Source organism: Syngnathus leptorhynchus, chromosome 10, assembly GCF_054491065.1.
Source record: "Syngnathus leptorhynchus isolate UIUO chromosome 10, UIUO_Slep, whole genome shotgun sequence".
Classification (NCBI taxonomy): domain Eukaryota; kingdom Metazoa; phylum Chordata; class Actinopteri; order Syngnathiformes; family Syngnathidae; genus Syngnathus; species Syngnathus leptorhynchus.
The window spans coordinates 3892018-3917677 of record NC_141204.1 but is presented as its reverse complement, the minus strand read 5'-3'; the positions used below and the strand labels follow the sequence as shown (position 1 = coordinate 3917677).

General features: G+C 41.6%; 3 protein-coding genes across 10 annotated transcripts; 2 read left to right on the top strand and 1 right to left on the bottom strand.

Moving 5' to 3' along the window:
- Positions 1-180: 180 nt before the first annotated feature.
- Positions 181-23211, bottom strand: myofl (myoferlin like). Of its 6 annotated transcripts, none has more exons than XM_085921322.1 (55): positions 22913-23211; positions 15330-15385; positions 15132-15223; positions 13454-13562; positions 13058-13133; positions 12647-12816; positions 12423-12551; positions 12289-12351; positions 12159-12209; positions 11891-11921; positions 11697-11812; positions 11465-11591; positions 11276-11379; positions 11141-11209; positions 11038-11081; positions 10883-10965; positions 10430-10465; positions 10011-10046; positions 9794-9918; positions 9594-9707; positions 9337-9514; positions 9017-9141; positions 8817-8926; positions 8558-8750; positions 8222-8377; positions 8021-8152; positions 7784-7947; positions 7040-7154; positions 6381-6483; positions 6169-6305; positions 5923-6090; positions 5611-5698; positions 5399-5476; positions 4980-5161; positions 4761-4919; positions 4548-4649; positions 4310-4471; positions 3978-4143; positions 3845-3915; positions 3760-3774; positions 3434-3532; positions 3200-3328; positions 2951-3106; positions 2802-2893; positions 2563-2733; positions 2344-2492; positions 2135-2268; positions 1979-2067; positions 1817-1912; positions 1603-1744; positions 1432-1531; positions 1170-1363; positions 776-885; positions 548-695; positions 181-435 (listed from the first exon to the last, which is right to left on the bottom strand). In XM_085921322.1, exons 1-55 carry the CDS (start codon positions 22944-22946, stop codon positions 394-396), a joined length of 6120 nt encoding a protein of 2039 aa, XP_085777448.1. In that variant the 5' UTR covers positions 22947-23211; the 3' UTR covers positions 181-393. The 6 variants fall into 6 exon arrangements, with proteins under 6 accessions (XP_085777448.1, XP_085777445.1, XP_085777446.1 ...); XM_085921319.1 differs by lacking the exon at positions 22913-23211 and adding an exon at positions 15908-16057; XM_085921320.1 differs by lacking the exon at positions 22913-23211 and adding an exon at positions 15908-16057 and having other exon boundaries at positions 5923-6087.
- LOC147050000 (centrosomal protein of 55 kDa-like) lies at positions 16701-19854 on the top strand. 3 transcript variants are annotated; one of them, XM_085921327.1, is made up of 9 exons: positions 16701-16867; positions 17190-17226; positions 17980-18042; positions 18241-18391; positions 18482-18605; positions 18805-18952; positions 19016-19090; positions 19192-19314; positions 19527-19854. In XM_085921327.1, the coding sequence occupies exons 1-9, from the start codon at positions 16701-16703 to the stop codon at positions 19719-19721; spliced, it is 1083 nt and encodes a 360-aa protein (XP_085777453.1). In that variant the 3' UTR covers positions 19722-19854. The 3 variants fall into 3 exon arrangements, with proteins under 3 accessions (XP_085777453.1, XP_085777455.1, XP_085777456.1); XM_085921329.1 differs by having other exon boundaries at positions 16738-16867; positions 19031-19090; XM_085921330.1 differs by lacking the exon at positions 17980-18042 and having other exon boundaries at positions 16738-16867.
- LOC147049998 (cone cGMP-specific 3',5'-cyclic phosphodiesterase subunit alpha'-like) lies at positions 20604-25660 on the top strand. The gene is made up of 21 exons (XM_085921325.1): positions 20604-21068; positions 21133-21285; positions 21679-21768; positions 21839-21979; positions 22062-22136; positions 22276-22340; positions 22643-22709; positions 22800-22847; positions 22915-23064; positions 23138-23281; positions 23347-23412; positions 23489-23635; positions 23910-24017; positions 24106-24215; positions 24307-24394; positions 24478-24578; positions 24644-24751; positions 24840-24903; positions 24967-25041; positions 25152-25235; positions 25327-25660. Exons 1-21 carry the CDS (start codon positions 20604-20606, stop codon positions 25513-25515), a joined length of 2538 nt encoding a protein of 845 aa, XP_085777451.1. The 3' UTR covers positions 25516-25660.

Here is a 25660-nt window from a genome sequence, read left to right as displayed (position 1 = left end):
ACTGTTACTGTATTTAATCGATTAAACCTGATTTAGGTACTACAAGGAGAAATGCTAAAACTAAAATTGAGAAGACAACACAAACATAAGTTGAATGAATTAATTGATTACATTCCATAGACAAAGTTAAAATAAATTTAAAAAATATATATATATATAAATAGTATAAAATACATTTAGAACACAATTTACAAGATCTACATATTCAATTTATTTTTAAAAAATGCACACTTTGAAATGGGCAGCAGACAACAATTAAAGTGCAGCAATTAATGTGCAAACGATGCAAACAGCTATGAGCGTTTATCAAGGAAAATCATAAAGCAAAAAATAAAAATCATGAAGGAAAATCTACTTGAAGATTCTGCATCAAAATGGTTGACAGGATTGTTGTCACTTGGAGTAGGGCTTCACAATTTTCATGGAAATATAGTTCTGTGGAGATAAATGTAAAAATTGTGAATCATATAATACATGTCAGTATCAAATTATGACCTCAGAACATGCTAAAATATTTGGGATGAATACAAGAAATGAGTGAACTTACAGGTAGAGAATAAAAAAGGATCCCTAAGAACAGTAAAACTAACACCAGTAGGATCCCGACGATGAAAAGCAATCTGAATCTTCGCCATACGATGAACTTCATGGTCTTGCAAGGGTTTGTAAACCAGAAGAATGACGTGTCGGGACGGCTGGTGGATACGGATGAGGAGACAATGGTTAGCATGGTCACAAAAATGTCAAATTAACTCATAATCGAAAAGATAGTCACTTGGGTGGCTCCAGTCTAGGGTTCATGTTGGGCTCTTCTCTGCCTTTTCCTGCCGGTCTCTCTTCCATCTCCTTCTCCTCCACAATTTCCAGTGTCATTTCTACTTTCCCCTATAAAACAGATCAATTTAACATGACATTAAAAATGTCCATACTTGTATACAAATTCAGTTTCAATCCACCTGTTCACTACTTTTATGGAACCTATCTTCTGTTATTTACTGAAAAATGGGACTACTTTTTTTTTTTCTCTTTCAGGCACAAAATGGCGCCAAACCGCTTAGCATGGCATCTCGTGTCAACCATGAATATACCTTCATTGAGGAAAACCACTCTAGAAAATGGATGGATCTCCTTAAATAAGACAAAGATGACAAATGTGGGTTCAAACATACGGCAAGGACTTTCTTCCCGTTCTGCTCAATGGCGCACGGCCACCAGCCCCGAACGGATTTTTGGGAGAAGAGCGAGTTGTAGACGAACTTCTTGGATGAGTTGGAGCCGATCATGCCGGGCAACATTTTCAAGCTGCACTTTTCGGGGGTCTTCGCAGGGGGGATTAGATTGAGTAAGTCCAGTTCGATTGAGCCTGTGGGACAAACAAACATTACAGGAAATTTTATGGCATAGACTTTGTGGTTACAAATCTTATCTTACCCAAGTAGTCATCCAAAGAGAATTTGTCATTGTCCCATATCTGTACAATCAACTTGGGAGGTATCCTAAACTCGGTCTTGTCCAGATTCCAAAAGTGCTCCTAGGAAAAAAAAACAGAAAGTTCAATAATTGCACATTCGTTTCATTCCGAGCGGTCGCTCTTTCACTCACTTTCCTGGAGACGACGCACAGCTGCTCGGCGGGCAGGTAGTCGAAAGCAAAGACGAACCTCCAGTTGAAATTGCCGTCACCGTCCAGTGATCTGTAATGAACGTCTGTCTTCTGTTTGTCCTCCTCCATTCCTGGCATCCAACTAGGACGCAGTGGACAATATGAGTACAACCGAATAATGCAAAAAAAACAAAACAAAAAAAAACCACAATACCCTTTCACATAGATATCGCTCATGCTTTCCCCCGTGATGCTCGTTTCATCCAGAGTCACATCAGTTGTGTTCCAAACAACGGCACGCAAGAAGTACCTGTTTGAACACAATATTTAATCCTTTTATTTAATAACTCACTCAACACTACCCTTTGTCTCCTACTTCTTGGCTTTCCGTGGAGTGATGTCACACGGAGGTCCCGGCAGACCGAGGCGCTTGGGAAAGACGTCCACCCACATTTGAATCCGCCCCTGCAGTCATGAGAAAAAGACATTTTAATCAGAACTACAGTATAAATATTCTGCAATGTTTCCTCACCTGGGACAAGTTTGGTTGATGGGAACTGCAAAGGGTCCTGGTCTCCACATGCTCGGGTACCAAGCCCTGCTGGTGGAGGACATGCAGTGGCAGTCTCTCTCTGTCCGGGCCGAGGTGAGGGTGAGTGGTTTCCTCTGCAAAGAGAGGGAACGAGCTTAAAAAAGAATCATACGGACAAGCTAGTTTGATAAATCATACTGGGCACGTACCAAAATCCTGCAGCCTGTATTGTTTCCCCGAAAAAGCCAGAGTGCTTCCATCTCCCTCAAAGTGTGGAGGAGGAATGCCCCTAATCTTAGCCACATTCTGAAGGATCTGAGAAGGTTTCAGCTGGTCTCTCCATTGATTCATCCCAGAGCTGCAAGGAAAGGAGAACACCGTTTAAGATGTGTGTGTTTATATTTGAGCCCCTCTCTAAAGATACTCACACGCAGTAGGTCTGCGGTATCCCGCAGCAGGACCTGAAACGGGACAGCAGTCGATTCTCCAAATCGATGACGGTCTCGCCCACTTTTTCATCCCGGCTCAGTAAGTCGTAGTCGTAGACCGCGATCTTCAGATCCTTGTCTTGGGGCAAGAAGCAGGACAGCTCGAACATCCTAAACAAAACGTAAGGAACGTTCGTACAGTGTAAAAAGTTAGAGGAAAAAAATTGGCGTTGACGCACCTCCCGATTTCTGGATTGAGAGTGTTTGGTTGGTAGTTATCTCTGTCATCCACAGTTTTCCTCCCGAGTGAAATCTTGACGTACGGATCGCACTGAAGGAAACGGATGTCAGTTGTGTGTTCGATTCCGTCATGTCGTCATTAACCTACCATGCCGTTTGTGTCCTTGGGCTGCAGGTCAATACAGCGCACCACGTAAATTCTGACCAGACACTCCTGAGGCCCGCTTTCGGGAAGCTCTCGGAATTGTCGGGGGGGAGCCTGAACGCTCGGGTCGTCGGGCAGCGGGTAGATCTTGAACGAGCCCTGAGCGTCAACAAACGTGAGTGAACCATCACAGCTTCAAAAAGAACCAAGGTGGTAACTAATTATTTGCTGATACGATTAAGGCGTCCTCACCTTGAACTCTCCCACAACTGAAGGATCGTCGTCCTCTCCGTCTGCCTTTCCTCGCGAGAGTTTGAAAGTGCTGCAAAAATCAGTGAGTCCCTGAAACTCTTCCACTTGCTCCAGCTCACAGTCATACACCTGTCGGCACAAAAAAATATATACAATTCAAATATTTGGACAATGAAAGGATTTGTATGAGGACGTTTTCGTTGACATAATGTCTGAAAACCATGGCGTCCTCACTTGTAATGTGTCGTATCCCTTCTTCAGGTAAGGCCCGCACTTCTCTTGCTGTCCAATGGAGGCGTAAAATTTACTCCACCAGTCGACTGCTTCCTCTTCCTGCACAGTTAAAAGAATTATTGAAATCTGTTCCAATTTGAAATGACTCTAGCCTAAAAGAATACAAGTCGTGTTTTTTTTTTTTTTTTTTACGGTGTAGCTTCAAAATGATAATCGTGCTGTTATGCTAACAATTTACACGCTTGACTGTTTGTTCCATTAAAAAATGTTTGAAATTTCCAGGTGCCACTTTAGTTTAAAAAAAAAAAGGGCAGGAAGAGACTCACCTGTTCAGTTTGAAGCTGTAATTTAAGAATGAATGAAAAGGTTAATCATCATTTTACATAAGAGTACAAGTGCATTACAATTCACCTCAGCTTTGACAGTCGGCCTCTCCTCGATGTCGATGACAACGTCACCTTGAGCAGCCGCTATCATTGCCACTGAAATTTCAAAAAGGAACGTGAAAAGTTGGTGACGTTTGGATGCGTGTGACTTTGCCTACCTCTGGCCGACATGCAGACTTGATTGTTGACTCGATAGGGGTCGCAGCGGAAGTCCTCCAAGCAGTCGATGGTGCATTGGCCCACCACAGGCTTCCTCCCGAAGGGTCTGTGATCGATGACCTTCAGGATGATAGGGGGAGTGTACATCTCTTCTTTGGGGAGAAGCTAGAAAACAATGTTATATAAAAAGGACATTTAGTGGGAAATGTACTTTTGAATGGTGTCTATGTAAATTCAATGAGACGAAAAACTTTGCAAGCTTAATGCTAACTTTCGTAAGCGTTAAGCTAACCATGTGTTTTTTTTTCAGTAGATTTTTAGGTGTTCATACCACTTTGAGTAGCAGGACGGATCCAGGGAAGTTGGGGTTCTTCTTGAAATTCTTGATGATGGCTGTTTGAACGATCTCGCCGCCGCATTCCACAATCAAGTTGGGAGAAGCGACCGCGGCCAGCTGGTAGCTTTTCATGTTCCTCAAGCCCCAAGTCAAAACCTGCCGGTTAAAGGAAAACTTAAATTCATTGCTCATTTTAATTATCAATGTAAATTGTAGGAGTGAAAGATGTGACCTCGATTGCAGTAAGTTGCACAACAGGCCTGATTCCTTGAGGAACCATGTAGAGCTTGTCCCCTCGTTGAGGAGGAGCCATAGGAAGATCTCCTTCATTCGCCTGCAAGTCAAGAGCACTTTTAATCTTTTTAAAAAAAAAACGAATCAGTAGATGCAAATTATGCTCAGCATGTCACACCAGGCAAGCAATTCATCATTGTCCAGCATTCACCTTGTCCTTCAATAGAAGCCTAGCTGCCAGCAGTGCTTCTCCAGCGCTGCGGCCTTTCTTGGTTACGCGGTACCATTGCAGTTTATTGCCAGAAGCGACATGGAGGTTGAGTTTGACCACAGGAGGGAACATACAGCACCCCATGGGCTCATCTTTACCCTGGAAAACATAAAACTCTTAGTCTCATCATGGTCCATGACTTTATTTCTCAAAACGTACCACTTTGTCGCTGTCGTAAAGCTCCAGGACAACGTCTGGCGGGTTGCTGGCGATGGTTTGCGGGTCCCCGTAGATTTCAACGTCGTCAAAGATGAGACTCTGATCCCACGTAGGGTTCAACGTGGCACTGATGACTTCTGTGGTCTTGCTCAGATGGAGGAACGACACGTGGGCGTACGGATCTGCACAGGAAAGTCAGTTGTGAGCCAAATGAGGACCTGCTTAGTGACCACTAGGGGGGGGCCAAAGAGCAATTAACAGTAAAAAGGGAGTATTGAGTTAGAATGTTCGCATTTATTTTATGTTATTTTGTATATACATATTTTTTACATACAGCATTCCAATTGTGATTTTATTTGTCGTTCTTGCACATCCTTCTTGACTTCACCAATGATTCATTTGCGTTATGGACTTATCACCTGAGAAGCTGTCCTTGTCCATGGCACAAAGATTCCTCGCCTGGTAGACGTAGACTCGCAGCTGGTAAATGTAAGACCCTGAGAGGAGATTTTGCAAATGATTCACTGGTGAGAATAATACACCATTACAATGGAACTGGTCAGGAAGTGATATATAAAAAGCACAAAGGCTTGTAATCAGTCATGTGCTTTATCGGACTCTGACTACTCACGGCTAAAGTGGCAGGAAATGGTGGGAGTGTTGGCACCAAATATTTTGGAAGCATCCGTTTTACTGGCCTTCTCGTCCACGTCAACCCCCTGGCAACATAGAACCGCGTGCAAATGAATCACCAACACAAAGAAAATGACTCAAGATAAAGTCGCTCACGTTGTCGTGGCAACGACCACATGTGAAATTAAGATCTAACACTAGAGCTAGATCAGCGATTATTCAGCGAGCGCTATTAAAGAGGATATGAAACTACAGTCACAACTGACAATACTGATCTCAAAATCAAGGTATTTCTGATGACTTGACTCACCAGTGCGCCTTCCAGCCTGAAGATGGCGGATGCCCCGATGCGGTCCGACGGGACCATCTTCCTTCGCCAGCGTCGGCGACGGAACGTGTCGGACGAGCGCTCTTTGCGATGAAACTTCCAGCCGATGAGGGAAGAATACTCCCAGCCTTCGCCGATCTCTCGCCTCTGCTGAAGAGAAAGTCGAGAATGACCTTTTGGGCACCTTTTTTTTTCCTATTTCTAAATCAATAATCAACTGCAGCTTACGTCAGCGATGGTTTTATCAGATGTCTTCCTTCTAGGTCTGACGAGTCTCTTCCTACGATGGATATGGTACATTTTTTCTGCTGCCACCCAGGTTTTGGGTTTGTCATCAGGTGGAATGGTAACTCCGTACTCCCAGCCTAGGGAACAGAAAAAAAAACTCATTCAAACATTTTTTTTAAACAGTGGAACCCGGCCCACACGATAGACGATACCTTTCTCGTCTACAGCTCTGTTGCTGTCAAAACTCCAGTCATCTTCCCAAGTCCATCCGATGGGACACTCGAACTCTGAGGGGCTCTGTGCCTTTTCGCCATTCTGTATCACGCAAACAGATTCCCTCAACTGCCTCATAAACATTATGCACAATATGAACTTTAACTCATTCAGTGCCAGCCCAGTTAAAATCGACATTTGACATTTATAAATTTGACGTCGATGGCGGTGAATGAGTTAACACTGCACTTGAGTCTTTGCATACATACTTTGAGAATCAGTAGAAGATTAAGCGTTATAAGGAGGCACGTGAACTCTACATTTTTCCCTGTGGCTCACTCTATGCCTGAATCTCTTATTTTAAGCCTTGTGTGTCACACCATGAGTTAATCTGACCTTTAAAAACAGCAGCCTAGAGCATCAAGGCTGATAAGAAAGACAAGTCAAAGACAGAGCTAAGTGGTTTTAAAACATTGGCAAACAACTTGTGAAAAAGATTCTATGGGTTTGGCGGTGGGAGCGACAATGTAATAGTGCAGACCAAAGTCGAAAAAAAGAGACGAGGCTTTTGTCCTGTATTGTTCACCTGCATTATTCGCATAGTGTTGACACATGTTGAATGTGTGTACATATACAGTTAAAATGTGTGTGTGTGTACCACATCAGTGTAGGGCTCCCCAGCAGGTTTCCACTCTCCACCGGGGAAACGTGTTTCGTTTTGAAAAACCTCATCGGTGAACTCTGTGTGGCCCGCGTCGGCTTCTGTCAACAGGCTGTAAAAAGCAGCAGAGGCACACATGTTGAAGGGAGGCTTTGTGACTCAGACGGTATGCCATGATAAACTATTTACACTGCTGGAAGCTTGACATTTTTTTCTTTTTTTTTTTCATTTCCTGTGATTGTGTTAGCCGTTGGCTATGGTGGCTGGAACGTGTGGTGAATTATGATTTTTGATAATTAACAGAGGAAAGAGTTGAAAAGTCCGCATGTCAAGTCACATAGAAAAACAGAATCTGGGTGGGCCGAGTGGTTTGGTATGTGGCCTAAGACCTGCAGGGTAAATGGTTCAATTGGGACAAAAAAAAAAAAGAAGAAGAAAAATAGTCAGCCTATTCCGATGAGTGCTGTTGTATGGTGTATTTAAATGTGTTGCTGCTCTGCATGTTTTGAAATTGTTATTTGATGTTTTATAATTAATGTAACATTAATGCTAACGTCTGTTAGCTCATCTATGGCATTTGGCATTATATGTTAGCATTACACTAGGTGTTCAATTCAAAATTAATTTAAGTGACAAATAAAATTGAAACATTATTTGATGGCAACTTAAGAACAACAACAATATAACAGGGAGTAGTATAGTACAATGACTTCTTAAAAAAAAAAAAATTGTAAGACGTACCCGCGCTCAGGATCAACGAACCAGTCGTCATCCCACTCCCATCCACGCGGTGGCAAGAAGCGCTCTTTTTTCAGTTTCACTTTTCCAGTCACGTCTGAGGACTTGTGGCGACCTACCAGACCGTTAGTTCCCCATTTCCCAAACAACTGGGCCTGGTTTTCATACTATGGAGAGGGAACATGGATAAAGCAGCAAGTCTAGGATAGGTTATTAATGCCAAGCAGAAGCCACAACTACCATTTCTGCATATACGCTGAAGTTTCCCTCAGAGAAGCTGTTGAATTTCTTCTCCAACGCGGAGAGACCGAGCCACATGTTGACCCGCAGCTGAACGGGAATTTTCACGCCTTTGTTTTTATCCATCGGGTACTAAAAAGCATCCAAATGGGGAGAAAATGAAGCTTTGGAACACGCAGCAGCGCAATGGTGACTCGGTACCTGCATGAAGATGGTCTGCATGCGTCCGCAGTGTTTGCCACAAGCTTGTTCGCTGAAGTTGGAGTAGAGAATGTGGTGAGCCGGGACACGGGCAAAAGCGACGCGCTTCTCTCCTCTCAACATCCAGATGATCACGTCGGGCATGCTATTCTGAGGCTGATGATCAGAACAGATTTAAACAATGACAAAATGGCCGCCTTGTGACATGAATAAAAACTTGACCCACCCCCCCTCTAAAAATCGTAAAATGTGTATTTCAAAATCTTTAAATGTGTTTAAAGTGGTTCAAACTACATTTAAAAGCTTTTTTTGATAGGTTCTGTCCACATTGCTGACCTCATCTGCCAGCTGTTTGATTCTGTCCAGCCAGTCTTCGATGTCACTGACAGTTGCCTTCACATCCGTGGCTTCCTCTCTCATACAATTAGCCGCCTGTTGGAGGCTCTCCAGCGCCGCATCACGCATGTTTTTTATTTGGAGATCCAGCGTGGTCACATGGGGCTGGCTTTCCACCTCTGGAAGCTGGGAACTGCACAAAACGTTGTTAAGGCCTTCCAAAACGGCAGACTAGATATTTGTAAAAACAAACCATTACCTGTTCAAGTCTTCAAGCAAATGACTGATGAGTTTTAGCCAAATTTCAACCAGTTGGTCCTCAACCACCTTGGACTGGATGGCCCTTTTCAAAGATGACAGATTGTGCTCCTTACGTGGAAATGACAAAAGGAGCGATGATGAGTGAGCGACGTTTGCCTTGACGTGTTGTTCCAAGGCGCTATTGTGCCTTAATCTTACAAGTCTTTCCGCAATAGAGAGAAGAATGTTGACGGTGTCCAAACGGTGACTGATATCTTCCCAGGAGGAAGTGAGCGTTACCACGGGTTTTGTGTCCGCCCAGGGCAAGTAGTAATAGTGGTTACCTAAAGGCAGGAAACATTATTTTGGGTTAATCAGAGGCACAGGTGGCTGCTGACTCCTTTGTAGCACGAGACTGAATGTAATTGGTTGACTTTAAACATTGTTGCATCCGGAGTTATAAGAGGGTGTGCACACTTGTGCAACCACGTGATCTCACGTGTTTATCTCTATTTTTGACATAACGCTGACGTTCGTACCGTCAAACACGGCAAAGCCGTACTGGGTGGTGGACGCCAGAGGCTTGCAGGTGGAGTCCAGCTTGTTGCCGTAGTTTCCCATGCTGACCTCGAACTGGATGGGCTCGCCCGGCTCTTGAAGCATGCAGGCACTGTGGAACACGGCGCAGAGGGAGAACTTCCTCCTACGCTGGTATTTCTGCACGGGATAGCGACACAGAAAATCAAAAGATCTCAACGCGTACACGAAATTCAATTATCGGATTAAATCATCATACCTGCGCCACCAGGATGTCATCACTGGAAATATTGTCTATGTTCTTGTCCACCTTTCCGTCCAGCAGAGTGGAGAGCTCGACAAGGAGCCTCCCCCTGTAGGCGACGCCTTGGCCCTGCAAGTATAATCAAATTCCATGCAGACTTTCAAATGAGAACTCATCAAAACATCCCACGCAGAGAGATTGCGATGTTGTTTTACCCTGCCATGATTAAGTTCCTCGTACGGGTCTGGTAGACCCGTAAACTCCCTTGGGCTGCCATACAAGTTGACATAACAAGGTCCAAATGTTGGCAGGAAACCAGACTCGCTCGTTGCAGTGATTGCTGCAATGAGCACACACGCACAAAAAACAAATACGCACACACGAAGAAACATCGAAAAGCCGTGGTCTTAAAATTGGGAATTTCTTACGTACATTCAGACGGGCTGTTGCAACGTTCACCTTGTGTGTCTGTTTGAAAATGAAACAAGACATTTAACAACTGTTGTAAATTTTGAATTATTTTCTTTTTTTTTTTTTTTTTACTGTTATGTCTGTTTCACATTATGTTATTACCACCACCAAGCTAGCCACGTCTTCAGGCGGGTTTGTTGGAATAAGATGAAATCAAAACTAATAGACCGGTTTCTTGAGAAGCCAGACAGGGAAGATGTGGATAAAGATAAACATCTAATTCTAACACACAGCCTTTAAGGTAATTCGGCCACAACGCGTACACACACACACACACACACACACACACACACACACACACACACACACGCATACACAAAGAGGTTTTTGAGATGAAACTTTAAAGTGTTTTTGAACCGCTCCCACAATTTCTTACGTACATTCAGACATGCTGTTGCAAAGGTCACCTTCTGTGTCTGTTTGGGAATGAAACAAGACATTAAATAACTAATTAAATTTAAATACAATTATGATTAGTTGGAGTAGTAATAGATTTAATTTTCTAATATTTTCTTTTGTAAATGAAATGAAAATAAATTAAACTTTCATATTTTATTTTGGTATTTATAATTTTAAGAATAATGTATAGTGTTTTGTTAATTTCATATAAAATATTTACTTTGACCTATAAATATGTATTAAAATATGATTATTATTAAAGGCATAATTTTAATCTAAAATGCAGTTAATAATCTATTATAATCTTCATTTTAATTTAATTTGATATTTTCTATGATTGGGCTTTTTTCCTATTTTTTTTATATTGTACAATTTTTATCTCTAAATGTATTTGTTTTTTATTTTTCTAAAGAAAAAGAGACAAACAATTTTACCTTCAAGCTCTCTGCCAGCGGAGGAGATCTTGCTGAGGTTCAAGTATGTTGTTCCGATGGCGTCGTTCTTGCTGACTCGATCCCTGGGGAGAGCGCGTTGGCACGTCAACCAACAGCTGCCTTGTTACAGCGTGGGAAATGTTCTCACTTCTTACCAGTCAAACATGGTCAACTTGATGCGTTCACACATGGACGGGAACTGCGGAGGACAATGGAGGTGATTAAAGATGGTACGCGACATGACGCTACATTCCGTACCTTGACTTGGAGGTGGATGACTTGATTCCATTCAGGATTTGCATTTTTCTCAATGATTCTGGTACACAGCTAAAATGACCAAAATCCAAATGATTGTCTCGCCAAAAGCAAGGGCAAACGAAACTTTTGTCTTACCTTTTTCCCAGCAAAGCTGACCTCCAAATACGGATCCACCAAGTTCTTCCTGTCTCCATCCCCGCCAAAGACTTGCTTTACCGTCTGAACAAATGCATCATCCACTAAGGAAAAAAAAAAATAAAAGTACAGTTCTGAAACAGATTTAATTCAAGACACTGCAAAGTATGTACTTGGCAGTTTACATACTTTGTGGCATGTCCTCTGCACGGAACACTTTGAGGCTGAGCGTGGCCCATCGCATCGTGACGCCTGCCGGCACCAGAAGATTACTTTCTACGTCATCTTGATCCTCACTCAGCTCTCTTTTCTCAGTCTGTATAGCAGGAATACTTTCAGTACAGTTATTTAGTATGCTAAAGTTGACATAGATTATATTTCAGCAATCCAAGTGGATTTAATTTGGGGGATATACACGCACCGGCGGCTCTTCCCCAGTCACCACCACGATAATGCTGACTTTCACGTAACCTTTGGCGCCTGAGCTGGAATCCTCAGGGTCACTCAGCAGCAGCCATTTCCTCAGAATGGCATGACCTGAACATAGTGTTCTATTTACACATTGTATACACAGGGAGACAACAACAAAAACACATTTTAGGGGCGGGGACTCACCTGGTTCATCATAGATGAAGCCAACATCCAGCTGGGGAAGAAAGAGCTTTAATGCCACTTTTAATCAAACTTATTACAAGAGTGCATTTAAAAGCTACGTTGACTTGTAAAGAGGAAAGAAGTTTTTAACACTTTTCTTCGTTGTTTGTTAAAAATAAATAAATAAATACATAAAAAAAGTAAAAATATAATAAAAAAATAATTTAATTATTATTTTTTTTTTTTTAAAGACTAGGAAAAGGCCCCCAGGAAAAAAAAAATTCAATACCTTGAACTCGCCCATTAGACTGTCAGCTCTAAGGGAGAAGGAGTCATAAACCTTTGAAAAAGCAATTTCATTCACGTTAGTCTGTCATTTGTCAAACATGCTCTAATTGTAATAACAAAAAAGTACACACCCTTAGACTGATACTCTCATCCAACAGCTCTGAAGGGAGCATGTTGACGTTGTAGAAAAATATCTAAAGGAGAAGCAGAAAAAAAAAATGGACGATGAATACAGGCAAACAAATGCCGTCAAGGACGTCAATACCTCATCGAAGAAGGGGTTATTGCCACTTCTTATTCGCGTCCGATGCGTCTGGCTGCATACGTTCACCTTCACTACCGGCTTGATATTGTTGCCGGGCAGCTGTCGGCCCTCGATGACCCGAATACGAATCTGGACAAAGAATCATTTAAGCAGATTTTTTTTTTTTAAGTTACAGTGAGTCGGAGTTCTCAAGAAATGTTTTAATTTACGCTTCAAGACAATACCTGGAAATCCTGGGGCTTATTAGCCAGGGCTCTGTGCTTTTTGCGCCCGATGCGGAGCGGCTTGTGGCTCGCTTTCACGGGTTGGACAAGTGTGCCTGGACCCGCCGGGCCTCCCCCATGATCTCCTACCTCAACGTCGGCATCGCCCTCGTCAACCACCTCGTAGGTCGCTGAGGTCCACAGTGGAATAAATACATTGCGTTATTTGAGGCAAACTACAATCTAATGAGATCCAAAACAATACAAATTCTGCCATTGCAAATATTTTACTCTCTAGTTTAAAATGACAAATTTCAAAATTATATTAAAGCAGTTGAAATCGAAAGTGGCATCTTTGTAAAAGCTGAACTGTTGATGCAGTTCTTGTATTGGATCTCATTAGACTATAGGGAAACTAATTTTATTTCCTACCGCTGTCCACGTGAGTCGTGTCGCCATCAGCCGCTTCCCCGGGTGGTTCATAGCCAATGAGCAAATTAATAGTTGCCTGAAAAACAAGATCCACAATTATTATATTTACCATATAATGCAGAAAGGTTGATGTCACTATAAAGAGCCTCTCGTGTCCACGCTGTCGTGATAGGGTAACTGCCCCCCTTTAGTTTTTCTTCACTAGAGGTTGAACGAGTATTTAAACGTGCTTTGGAATGTTCATAAAATTCTGTGTCTCTAAAGGGCGGGGCCGTGTGACATCAGTGTGTGAGCGTCTGGGCGTGAGCTGTGACTAACAGCAGCTCCAGCTTAAGCGTGTTCGGTTTACCTATTTGCGGTTCGTTTGTTTCTGTTGGTTTTAAAATATTTTTTTACCCCAATTGGCTGCTGCTTCTCATTGCTCAAGGGCACATTCTTGGACGGGAGTGATCTCGTGTGGCCACCGGCCAAGTCCCTCAGTGAGATTTTTGCAGAGCCTATGAACCTGAAATGCAAGTGAGAAATTCAACATGAATCTTGACAGTTAATCATTTGTTTTTGTGCAAAAATTGTGCTGGCAAAGGTCAAGCATTGGAGGAACTGTGTGACTAATTGTTCGAGGGGTGGACTGCTTCCACTTCTCCATTCCACTTCTTCACCTTTGTGTGTGGTGCATTAACCACAATGGATTGCAAAATGGGATTTTTTTTTTTATTTTGCTAAAAGTTCCAATTTTGCGCAGCTCGGGAGAAACGATGAATGAAATGAAATAAATCAACAATGACAAAAAAAAAAAATGGATATTTTCACTATAACTCTCGATTGTTTTTAGTTTTATGAACTGATTACGCAATTTGAATTGTCAATTTCAATTACTGTTTGTTTCATTTTATGAAAGGATTTTGTGTATAAAATGTAATAACCATTCTTGGGCTGATGGAAATTGGCATGAGAACGGACAAAAGATGGAAATAATTAGAACGCACCACAGGCACGTCATTTTCCATGCCCGTGTGTGTTTTCGCTCTCTCACAACAACTTCAACACATCACACGGGTTATAAAGTTAGTTTCTTTTTGAAAACAGCTATAAGAACAAATGTAATGTTTTGCATACAAGATGAATGTCCGGAACCCATAAAGGTTTCAACCATCAACATCTAGCAACAGCTCAGCATTCAGCAAATCACAATTGTGCCAATATGACAAGTCAAGGCAGGCATTCTTCTTGCTCAACCCACCGTTATGCGTTTAGAGTGTGTGGTCACGGAAAAATATCCAAGCGCATGGCTGTCACAGACAGACAAAAATTCCTAAATCTTTTTACGATGGCTCACTGGATTGTTTTATACCCTCCCCTCTATCTGCACTGCACAAACCACCAAATTACAGTTCTCTGAAGTAAATAGCGCACGATTTAAAACGATCGTGACGATGGTGTGGTATCCTGTGAGAGGATGTTTATAAAGAGCAGTGAAGTGCCCTTTTAAGGCAACATTCCTTACCAGCAAAGTGATGAGGGCAACAATGCTTTTTTTTTTTTTTTTTTGCTCGACAAGCCTCAACTTAACACTGATGTTGAAACTCATTAGAAAAAAAAAATAATACAGTCGTTCATAATGACAGCAAGCCTATAATCATATGGTATACTGCAGTTGAAGTGGCTGTTCCCCGTGTCATTTTAGTTTTATAGTGATGGCTAAATGTTTTTGGTCAGTGGGTTGTATTCATTTTTAGAATTGGCATCACTTGGGGGTGATTGGAATCGTCTTGTGCGGAATTGAAAAGGACTGCGATAAGCTGTTTCAACTGGCTTCCAATCAAGTCTATTGTGTTTACTCCCACAACGGCGCAAACAGCACAGAGGGCAAGTCTTATAGGTGAATAGTGGATTGGATTAAACGGTTTTAAAAGGATTACAAAAAAAAGAAAGATTCTGAGGGATGGAATATAAGCACGATATAAGAAGTGATTACGCTTGTTTTTATTTTTATTTTTTTGTATTAGGTCCTACACCCATAAAAGTACACTGCTAATTTCAAAAGGTTTTACGTAACAACTTAAAAATCACGTACTTGTCATGGCCGATCGTTTCATAGTCTTTCACAACCACGTCAATGAATGAAGACGTGTCCAAGGCTAATCCCTTTAAATCAAACTCCAGTCCCTGTAATGAGAAAAAAAAAAGGTAGAATTTGGTGGTTTCCTACATGACAAGACAACAGTTCCTCTTTTACTATGTGTGTTGCACAGCTGGCATGAACTGCACTCACCTCATTCCACACGGGATTTAGCTCATTGTCAATAGCTTTGGTTTTCTTCTTTTCACCTGAAATCACAAAGGTAACCTTGTTGTATAAACAACAGTGTCATTGAAGCAATATGCAACTGTAAAAATAACAATCAAACAATTCTTAAAGATTAAAAGCAAAGGTATGGAACTTTTAAGTTAAATACAATTGAACTGTACTTGGGAAATTATTCTTTTGTGCACCACTAGAGGGAGCCCATGTGCAAATATAGGTACACAATCCATATTTTGCAAATCACTCATCAAAATTACCACAGTGGCCAAATAGGAATTAATATATTACCTTATCATGGTCACAATGTTCATTCTGAACTCAAGACAAAATGCATAAACGCCATTAATTTCCAATAATGGTAACTAAAGGCTAATTTTGCAATATCGAATCATTACATAATCTAACATAAAAGTCATAAACGCATATAATAAAGGAAGGAGTCTAAAAGTCTGCTGAGACAAAAAAAACACTTTAAAATGTACGATCAAATAATATGTTGTTGAAATACCACCTTCAACTTTGTAAAGTCATCCATAATATCTCACCTCTGAATATAACAGAAACAATTGGATCAGGGTTGCCCAGTTTCTTTTTGGGAATCCCGCAAGCAGACTCAACAATTACCCGCAACATGTTTGATAGTTAGTCCAAAATGTATTCTCAGAGAAACGGGACCATATTCCTTACAGTCGAGTCAGAGGAGAACTGAAAAAGTGAGGAGAGACAAGAGGCTACAGGAGGAGGAGAAAAAGGAGGGCGACCTCAATTGTGCAACCAATCAAACAATACTTTACTTGAGTATTTATTTTTTTGACAACTAGGAAAAATATGGGGGAAAAAATGGTTGTTGCGTTAGTTACTTAGTTGTTTTTTTTTTTTAACTTGGGTACATTTCAGTCTGTACCTTTACTTTTACACGAAGAGAAAAATCAGTACAGTACTTTCTACTTTTGCTGTTTTTTTTAACTTTTTAACTGAAGTATCTATTTTTACTTACGCACAGCATGAGCACTGTCACCTCCTCTTCGATAAAATATGACGAAATAATAATATAAAACTCAACATACTCCCGTTTCCCGTTTTTAAATACATATTTTGCTACGCCTTGACTACAACTAAGGTTCTTTCGCGCCTCCCAGTGGTGAGGAAACAGTGCTGTGTTCCCGTACCAAGGAAATGTGAATACTTCTGATACTTGAAGTGATAAAGTGCACATATGTCTCCTAATTTTCGTAAGATCCACATGTATAAATGATTTTGGTTACAAATATTACTAAATAGCCTATTTTCATATTTGTGAATGAACTTACTGAATACATGAAGTCTACAAATTCGAGGATGAAAACGAGACCCCGTATTAAAGTATTATTTCCGATGTTCCCCGAAGGCGTCTTTGTCTTCCAAACAGTTCATCTTTGGAAGCAAATATTACTTTTAATGAAAATTATCTCTCTAAAACTGACCGTAGCTCCTGAAATTATTAAATACATCGTATCTTGTAACAGGTAACTTCATTTTTTGATGTATTATGGGAGCAATACAAGCATATAACCACGTGTGCCTTATTTTGAACGAACACAAGTTTTCGTTTATGCTAACTAGGATTTTTTTTACATGCAGCAAAGTCGTGTTAACATTCATTTTTGCGATTATTCTTCGATGTACTCTTGTAAATTATTCAAAAAGTATTAACTAAAGTTATAACGTCAGTTGTACATTGGAAGTGTGCTAAAATAGTGTGCTTGTGCTAATTGTAATTAAAACTACTTTTGATAAAACTACTGCAATTACTTTATAAAAAAAAAAAAATCCCAATTCATTTTGCAGGATTCTGGAAGGAATGGACCCCATGTCTTCTAAACAGGTATAGTCAATAGAAATCAACCTGACAAACTCAATGGGAAAAAAATGATTGGCAAAGTTCATCGGTGTGACAGACATTTTGTTGTCAATTGTCTCAGATAAGCACTTGTGTCAAATCAGTTTGACCTGCAAAGGCACATAATGTGATCATTGGCCTCCATCGAACAAAACACTCAAAAGGTTCTGTGTATTGATGCATTCTTGCATTTGAATTGATTAACTATCCAGACAAGTATGTCGACTCATTTTCATGTGGTAATAAACAGCTAATAACTTCCATATTACAAAAATATCCACGTTAAGGTTAATTCGTTGCCAAATCTATATTCCCCGTCGCTGTGAATTTGGATATTTTATTGTCTGACGAGCTCCATATATTTGTGAATCTGTCCTGTTTTACAAAATTGTTTCAAAGTCCATTCTGCCGGTTTGCGCCACTAGAGGGCAGTCGCGATTTTTAAACCGTTAGTTTTGCATGAGCCAGCAAAAAGACATTACAGAGGAACGTGATTGGGGTATGAAAACTATTAAATGCTAGAATCGCCCTCTAACTGTCCGTTTTAATTCTACAAAGTAGATCTAATATTTTGGGAAGCCACTGTAACTTCATGCACAGTTTGAACATCCATTGTGCACACTACCAATTATCATGATTAATTTAAAATCAATTGAATAAGTGAAAAGGGAAAAAAAATGTATGCTGAATGCTTCAATCAAATTGTTTTTCCAATCCATTTTTTAATTGCTGTGTTAGGACAACGCTTCAAATGAGCAGTTCTCCAGTGATGTTGCAGAGCTCCAAAAGTATCTCAAAGATGTCGGTAACATTTTGCTCTAAATCAAATATGGGCAACCTAATAATGATAAACATTTTGTCAGCTTGATATAATTGCCCAAGGTAACACTGTAGCCAAGTGCACATATGCGCACTCGTTGCTGATTCTTTGTTCCTTTGGGGGCTTATTATTTCCTCGTCTGCCTCACTGCCTTTCTATTATGTGCTTCTCCAACCAAGGCCTTGGCCGCCAACCAGCAGTGGCTGGCTTACAACCAGCAACGAGAGGCCTACGTGAGGACAGTCTTGGACAGAATGCTATGGCTGGACAGCCAGCTGGACCAGGCCGTCCGGGCCCGGTTCACGCAGCACAATAAGGAGCATTCAGAGGGTAAGACACAAGGCGGGCGTGTTACCAAAGGCACAACAACAACAACGAGATTTGTTAAGACGTTTGTGTTTGCGTCCCTGCTCCCGGCAGACGAGAGAATAAGCGAGATGAAGCAGCACTTTGATAGCCTTCTGGCGATTGGTCGAGACAACCTGGCGATACTGAAGCGGCAGCTCGACGTCACCTTCCAAGACTTGGCAGATGCTAAAAATAGGTTAAATTAATTCAACTAATTAATAATTTAGAATAAAAAGTGTTTTTTTTTTCACATTAGTCAATCATACTGAAACTAATAGATTAAAATCTTATTTCATCCCTCTCTTTTTCTTTTTACTGACATCCTTCCCCTCCTCTCTCAGTCCTACTTTTCAAATTAAACTACTGAATTAAATTTCACCTGTGTGATTGCGCAGGTATGAGAAAAAAGAGCTGGAGGCCAGTGAGCTCAAGCAGCAACTCGAGCGCTCTTCCGAGGAGAAAGAGCTCGTGATGGACGAGGTGAGAGCGCTTCAGTGGAGACTGGATGAGGAGAAGGATCGTACGGCCAAATTGGAAGAGCAGGTACATTGGAACCTCGACCAGAGCCATTTGTGCCCAAGTCACTTAAATTGATTGTTGTCTCAGGCTTCTGTCTTTCAGACGTTCATGGTAAAGCGTCATAATGCTAGCCAGGACAAGATCACTGACCTAGAGCGACAGGTATGACACTTCCAGGAGCTGCGTGATGTCACTCCTATTTGCTTCAAACTAAGTATGAAAGTAAACCAGTAACTTGGCCCACTTTTGTGTATTGCTTTTAGGTCCATACTTCCTCCCTGGACCTTGAGGACGAGATGGAGAACTGTTCATATTTGAAGACGCAGCTAATTAAACTTCTCGATATGCTGCGAAGACGCGACAACCAACTGGCATATTATGAAAAGGTTTGTGACAATGGTTTGACACAAATACTACAATATGTACAGTAATGACATGCTGGAACGAATGAATGGCATTTCAATTGATCTCAATGAAGAGAACTGATTTGACTTACACGCAACCTGAGTTTAAATCGGGGAACAAAAGACAAAATGGAATCAGGGATGGAACCGAAAGTTGTTGGCTTGTATTTGATATTTCTGATCTCTATGAACAGAAAAAGCAACAGGAGGAAGACGACAAGGAGGAGGACGACGAGCCCGTCTATGAAGAAATGAAACCCTGCGGGTCGTCCTCGCCCAATGACAGCAGCTCGGATAAGAGCTCCCTGGAGTGCCCCGTCTGTGGGATCCAGTGTCCTGTCAGTAAGTACCGGCAGATGATGGACCACTTGGAAATCTGCCTGAACTAAACTAAACCTAAAAACACTGTGAGGTCTCTAATTGTTCACGTTATGAGTTGTTTGCGTTAAAATATGAATTCAAGATCTTCTGGTGTTCTCATGTACGCTTTGATGAATTGAAATAATTAAAAAAATGAATTTATGTGACACTTTGACAAGTTGGTTCTAGCCCCTCTGTTTTTCCCTCACACTAATTAGATAAGATGAATCGTTCAAAAGAGCTTCTTTTAGTTCATCCATTTTCTAAACTATTTAAGGTCACAGATTATTGGAAATGACTGGGAAATTTGAAGATACTATAAAAACTTCTCATTCAACATCAACGATTTATAAATTAATTAAACCTTGCGTAAAAGAGTTTGTTCAACACGTGAAGCAACGTTTAGAAACTACCTGCTGACACTGATCATCAAACTCACTCCTTGTGAGAAATCCTCGCTAATCCAGTCAACTCTACCTCACACTCTGACTCTCAATTTACTACAGGTTCAAAACAAACATTCAAATCATAAATATTGTAAGAACTTGGAAAAGCAAAACACCGCTGCAATTAAGAGGTGGATTAAGTCCCCGCTAATTCTTCGACAGCTAATGCACAGCCAGCGACAAACGTTAAGGATACCCGGATGTCATTTTGTCGCAGCCATAACTCTGCAATTCTCCATGAAGGGTCAAAGGTCAAGTGGCTGGATTTGCACGTTAAGAAAGCTCATGGGCTTTATGACGCTTGCGTCAGCAGTCAACCAGGATCCCCTAGGTAAGCCACTGGATGCCGTCTGTTCCCCGAGGTGGGGGCGAAAGCGGGAACTCAGTAGGGGAGCGGGTCCGTCACAGTGACTGCAGTTGAAGGAGCATCTTTGGATTTTAACTCGAAGAGTGAAAAAAAAAAAAATGGCAGACAAAGACACCGTGGAGAAATTCCTAGACAACAACCCTCAGTTTTCCAAGGAGTACTACGACAAAAAAGTCAGGGCGGATGTTATTGCCACCGCCTTCGACAAGGTGCAAGTCCAAGACCCGTCCTCGTACAATGACGCCACCACCATCCAGGAGGCTCAGTTTATCTTTGAGCTGATCAAAGAGATGCAAGGTACCGGACCGATGGAAAAGACCTTGCACAAAGTTCTCCAGAGGATCGCGCTGCTGGTCCAGGCAGACCGCTGCAGCTACTTCAGCTACCGGGCGCGCAACGGAACGCCCGAGCTGACTACGATCTTCTTTGATGTCACGTACAATTCTGCATTTGAGAAGAACCTGGTCAACCCCAACGTGGAAATCGTTTTCCCCACGGACATGGGAATCGTCGGGTGGACGGCGCACTCCAAGAAGCCTCAAAATATCGCTGACGTGAAGAAGGTGAGCCCATCTCACTTTATTACCAAATCAGTGTTTTAATTTTTTTTTTCTTGTGTACTTCCAGGACTCTCATTTCAGCGACTTTGTGGACAAGCAAACTAAATACAACACCAAATGCATGATGACCGCTCCTGTCTTGAGCGAAAAGGATCCCATCGGTGTTATCATGGCGCTCAACAAGCAAGGAGCTGACGCCTTCTCAAAAAGTGATCAGGATGTGAGGGCAGTTATTACAACCTACCAGCAGGGGGCAGGCTTTATAGCCAATAGAGGACAGGAGAGAGGTTTTGGGGGGGGGTGGAAGCCAACCACGGGTGTACCTAATGTAATGTCTCACGTGTTAGCATTAGTATTAGCGTAAATACTGCATACTAATCTCGCTTTGCAGATAACGGAAAGGTCACTGACCTGTATATTTTAAAACCGTCTGTTTCAGAATCCACTTAGTGTAGAAGAGCTCAGACTTTTTTTCTCTCTCCGTGACCTCTTGGAGGTCTTTATGAAAAGGACAAACATCCATCCATCCGTTTTTATGTTGTTGCGCTTTTGCTAATTTGGTTTGAGGATTTGCTATATTAGGAATAAATGACAAACTTTTCTTTCTAAACAGCTCTTCAATAAATATGTCAACTTTGCATCCGTGGTTGCCCTCCAAGCGCACACTGCCAACATGTGGGATGTGGAATCCAGAAGAAGCCAGGTACACGACCCTAAATGCCTCACAACCAGTAAACAACACACAAATTAAAAGACTCGCGCACTCCCCTCAGGTGCTTCTGTGGTCGGCCAGCAAAGTGTTTGAGGAGCTGACGGACATCGAGAGACAGTTTCACAAAGCTTTGTACACGGTCAGGACTTACATCAAATGCGAGAGGTACTCAGTGGGGCTTCTGGACATGACCAAAGACAAAGTGAGAGAGATATTGCGGATTTGAAAAGTGTTATCTTTTGACATCATTTTCTATGATGAGGCTGTTTTGGGGTTTTTTTTAGGAATTTTTTGATGAGTGGGCCATCAAACTTGGAGAACAGGAGCCCTACAAGGGTCCCAAGACACCTGATGGCAGAGTATGTTGAATCATCAAAATAGAAAGGGCTTATTGTATAAGAAATTGTTTTTTTTGTTATTGGATTTAATATAGAAATACGACCACAACAGGTGAACTAAAAAAAATTAATAAATGTTTGCCTTGTGTCAACTATTTAGGAAATTAACTTCTACAAGATTATTGACTATCTTCTGGAAGACAAAGAGGAGATTAAAGTTATCCCGTAAGTACACTGAAGCAAAAAAAAAAAAAAAAATGCTAAGATCTTTAGGGACATTGATGTAAATATTTCACAATTTTATTCATTACTTTTTAAATTTGATTATAGCTTACAGCTAAGGAAAATCTCAAATTCAAAAAAATTAACATTAAATGATTTTACAAATTAGGAAGAAGTGATTTACATGTTCATTAGATCTGTATAACGTATGGATTTTACAATTTGAACAGCTCTACTGAAATACTTTTCTTCCATATTATAATTAATCGACTAACATGCTAACTAATTTCCGTGTGACATGCTAGCGGCCCACCTGTGGATCACTGGGCTCTGGTCAGCGGACTGCCAAGCTACGTGGCCGAGAATGGATTTGTAAGATTCCCGTTTTGCAACAGAAATTTCTGAAACATCTTTATTTATATCTACTGTTTTATGAACTTCTATTCTTTTACCTATCTCTAGATTTGCAACATGATGAATGCTGGGGCGGATGAATATTTTTCATTTCAGGTGAGCTGATCAACTTATTTCCAGACTCAAAGAATCGACTTGGCTCATCTGTGCTCTCTACTTACAGAAAGAAGCGGTGGATGAGAACGGCTGGACCATCAAGAACGTCCTCTCCCTCCCTATCGTCAACAAAAAGGAAGAAATCGTCGGCGTCGCCACCTTCTTCAATCGGAGAGACGGCAAACCCTTTGACGAAAATGACGAACAAATTACCGAAGTATGTCTAAAACGGTTAAATGGCTTCAAAAGAATGCAGTCTTTTTCTTAATTGAAATAATATATGTCGAAAGGCCCTGACCCAGTTCCTGGGCTGGTCCACTCTGAATAGCGACACGTACGACAAACTTAACAGGACCGAGTGGAGTAAAGACGTGGCGCAGGAAATGCTCATGTACCAAACCAAGGCAACGCCAAATGACGTGCAGACCATTTTGGTAAGACTCCAAACTTAATGGTTGGTATTACACATGAGAATTTAAAACGTTCTCAACCTCCATAGAACACTCAAGAAAAGTTTGGTTCTACACCTGAGGACTGTGACCAGAAGGAGATGTACAAACTACTGGTGGGCCACCTAAACACGTCAATTATTTTAGGAGCACTGTGTTTTTTGCTAACATTCGCCGCACACGGATATCCAGAGAGCCAACATTCCCGAATCCAAGACGGTGGATCTGATCGAGTTCAGTTTCAGTGACTTCCCGCTGTCAGAGTTCGACCTAATCAAATGCGGCATCCGGTGCTTCTTCGAGCTGGGCGTGGTTGAAAAGTTTAAAGTCCCAGCGGAGGTAAGATTCTATTTTTTCATTTCCAGTTGATTCTAAAAAACGACAAATAAGTCAACATTGCGAAATTTCATCAGGAAAACTGTTCAAAGAAACCATATCCCTAGCTTTATGCTAACAAATAATATGAAACGCTATAGACAGGCTAACGGAATTTAGCATCAACATGAATTCATTATAAACCTTCAGAAAAAAATGCTTAACCCACATCAGAACTATTATTTTAAAATTCACCATAGGAGATGTCCTACCCTCACGTGTTTATTTCTTTCCGCAGGTCCTGACGCGTTGGATGTACACCGTCCGCAAGGGTTACCGTGACATCACCTACCACAACTGGCGGCACGGCTTCAACGTGGGCCAAACCATGTTCACCCTCCTGCTCGTGAGTCGGAAGAACCCTTCCTTGATTGCTTTGTGGCTTTTCTAAAAAAAAAAAAAAAAAACGCCTCCTCGCTTTCTTCCAAAACAAGACGGGTAAGCTGAAGAAGTACTATTCGGATCTTGACGCTTTTGCCATGGTGGCTTCTGGATTTTGCCACGACATTGACCACAGGGGAACCAATAACCTCTACCAGACAAAGTAAGGCGATAGGTCCGAGTTTCCACAATCTTAACTCAATAAAGAAATGCAACATAGTTGATGGTACAAAAGTTGTGATGGACTCTTGTAGGAGCGCATCACCGCTAGCCAAACTTCACAGCAGCTCTATAATGGAGCGACATCATCTGGAGTACAGCAAAACGCTCATGGCGGACGAGGTGGGCCCTCATCAATATAAGATTATTATTATTTTTTTTAAGACACAAATCCAACAGCAAATCGAATCACATCTTTGTTCCAGAACTTGAATATCTTCCAAAACCTGCAAAAGCGCCAGTTTGAGACCGTGCAGCATCTGTTTGAAGTTTGCATCATCGCTACTGACCTCGCCCTTTATTTCAAGTAAGTCAGCGGTGCCATTTTGTTTTTGTTTCTGGAAATGTTCAACTGATTTTCTTCACCACCAGGAAGAGAACAATGTTCCAGAAAATCGTGGATGCGATGGAGACGATACCAGAAGAGAAAACAAAAGTCGACTATGTCTCCAACAACCCCACCAGGAAGGAGATCATCATGTAAAGTCAAAATGGATCTCAAAAAGGTTTTGGTCCCTTTTTTTTTCTTATATGCCAAATAATACAATTTTTTTTTTCCCCCCCGCAGGGCAATGATGATGACGGCATGTGATCTGTCAGCCATTACAAAACCATGGGAGGTTCAGAGTAAGGTGAGTTTTCTTCTTTCTCTTTTCTCAGTAGACTCCAGATTTTAAAAAATCTATCTTCTTCAGGTAGCTCTGATGGTGGCAGCAGAATTCTGGGAGCAGGGAGACTTGGAGAGGACCGTCCTTGATCAGCAGCCTATTGTAAGAACTTGTCAGAGCGGCTGTGATTGGCTATGTCAAAAACTCAGTTGTGAACACACCCTCAGCGGCGTAGCCCTCCCTCTCTCATGACCAACTTGTGTCTTCTTTAGCCAATGATGGACAGAAATCACGCTGACGAGCTACCCAAGATGCAATGTGGCTTCATTGATTTTGTCTGCTCTTTTGTGTATAAGGTAAAAGAAACATTTGGCCCAATTTTCTTTGAACAACTTTCCAATCTGAAGGCCTGCTGTCAATCCAAACCTTCCTCTCCCGTGTTTGCAGGAGTTTGCACGCTTCCACTCAGAGATCACGCCCATGTTCACGGGTCTGAACAACAACCGGGGGGAGTGGAAAGCACTGGCCGACGTCCACGAGGCCAAGATGAAGGCCGTTGAAGAGGAGAAGAAAAGACTTGAGGGTGGAGATCACAGCGACACGGTCGGCAAGGCAAAGACTTGTGTCATCTGCTAAAAATGCTTTGGATTTTTTGAAGCACATGTACAAATGACATTTTCACCAAAATATAATCCCTGAAAGATAGCCCCGCCCCTACTTTCGACATCAATTAAAAAGAATTCAACCACAAGACAAATGGTTTGATCCTTTCTCCTATTAA

Excerpts from the sequence above, each read along its gene's own strand:
- myofl (XM_085921319.1), bottom strand. The coding sequence starts at position 15,995 with ATGTTGCGGGTAATTGTTGAGTCTGCTTGCGGGATTCCCAAAAAGAAA. Across the intron at positions 15,386-15,907 it reads TGTTTCTGTTATATTCAGAG|GTGAAAAGAAGAAAACCAAA; the intron begins GTGAGATATTAT and ends TTGTGATTTCAG. Across the intron at positions 2,269-2,343 it reads ATACAGGCTGCAGGATTTTG|AGGAAACCACTCACCCTCAC; the intron begins GTACGTGCCCAG and ends CTCTCTTTGCAG.
- LOC147050000 (XM_085921327.1), top strand. The coding sequence starts at position 16,701 with ATGAAAACGAGACCCCGTATTAAAGTATTATTTCCGATGTTCCCCGAA. Across the intron at positions 16,868-17,189 it reads TACATCGTATCTTGTAACAG|GATTCTGGAAGGAATGGACC; the intron begins GTAACTTCATTT and ends TTCATTTTGCAG. Across the intron at positions 19,091-19,191 it reads TCACTGACCTAGAGCGACAG|GTCCATACTTCCTCCCTGGA; the intron begins GTATGACACTTC and ends TATTGCTTTTAG.
- LOC147049998 (XM_085921325.1), top strand. The coding sequence starts at position 20,604 with ATGGCAGACAAAGACACCGTGGAGAAATTCCTAGACAACAACCCTCAG. Across the intron at positions 21,069-21,132 it reads ATATCGCTGACGTGAAGAAG|GACTCTCATTTCAGCGACTT; the intron begins GTGAGCCCATCT and ends GTGTACTTCCAG. Across the intron at positions 21,769-21,838 it reads TGGAATCCAGAAGAAGCCAG|GTGCTTCTGTGGTCGGCCAG; the intron begins GTACACGACCCT and ends CACTCCCCTCAG.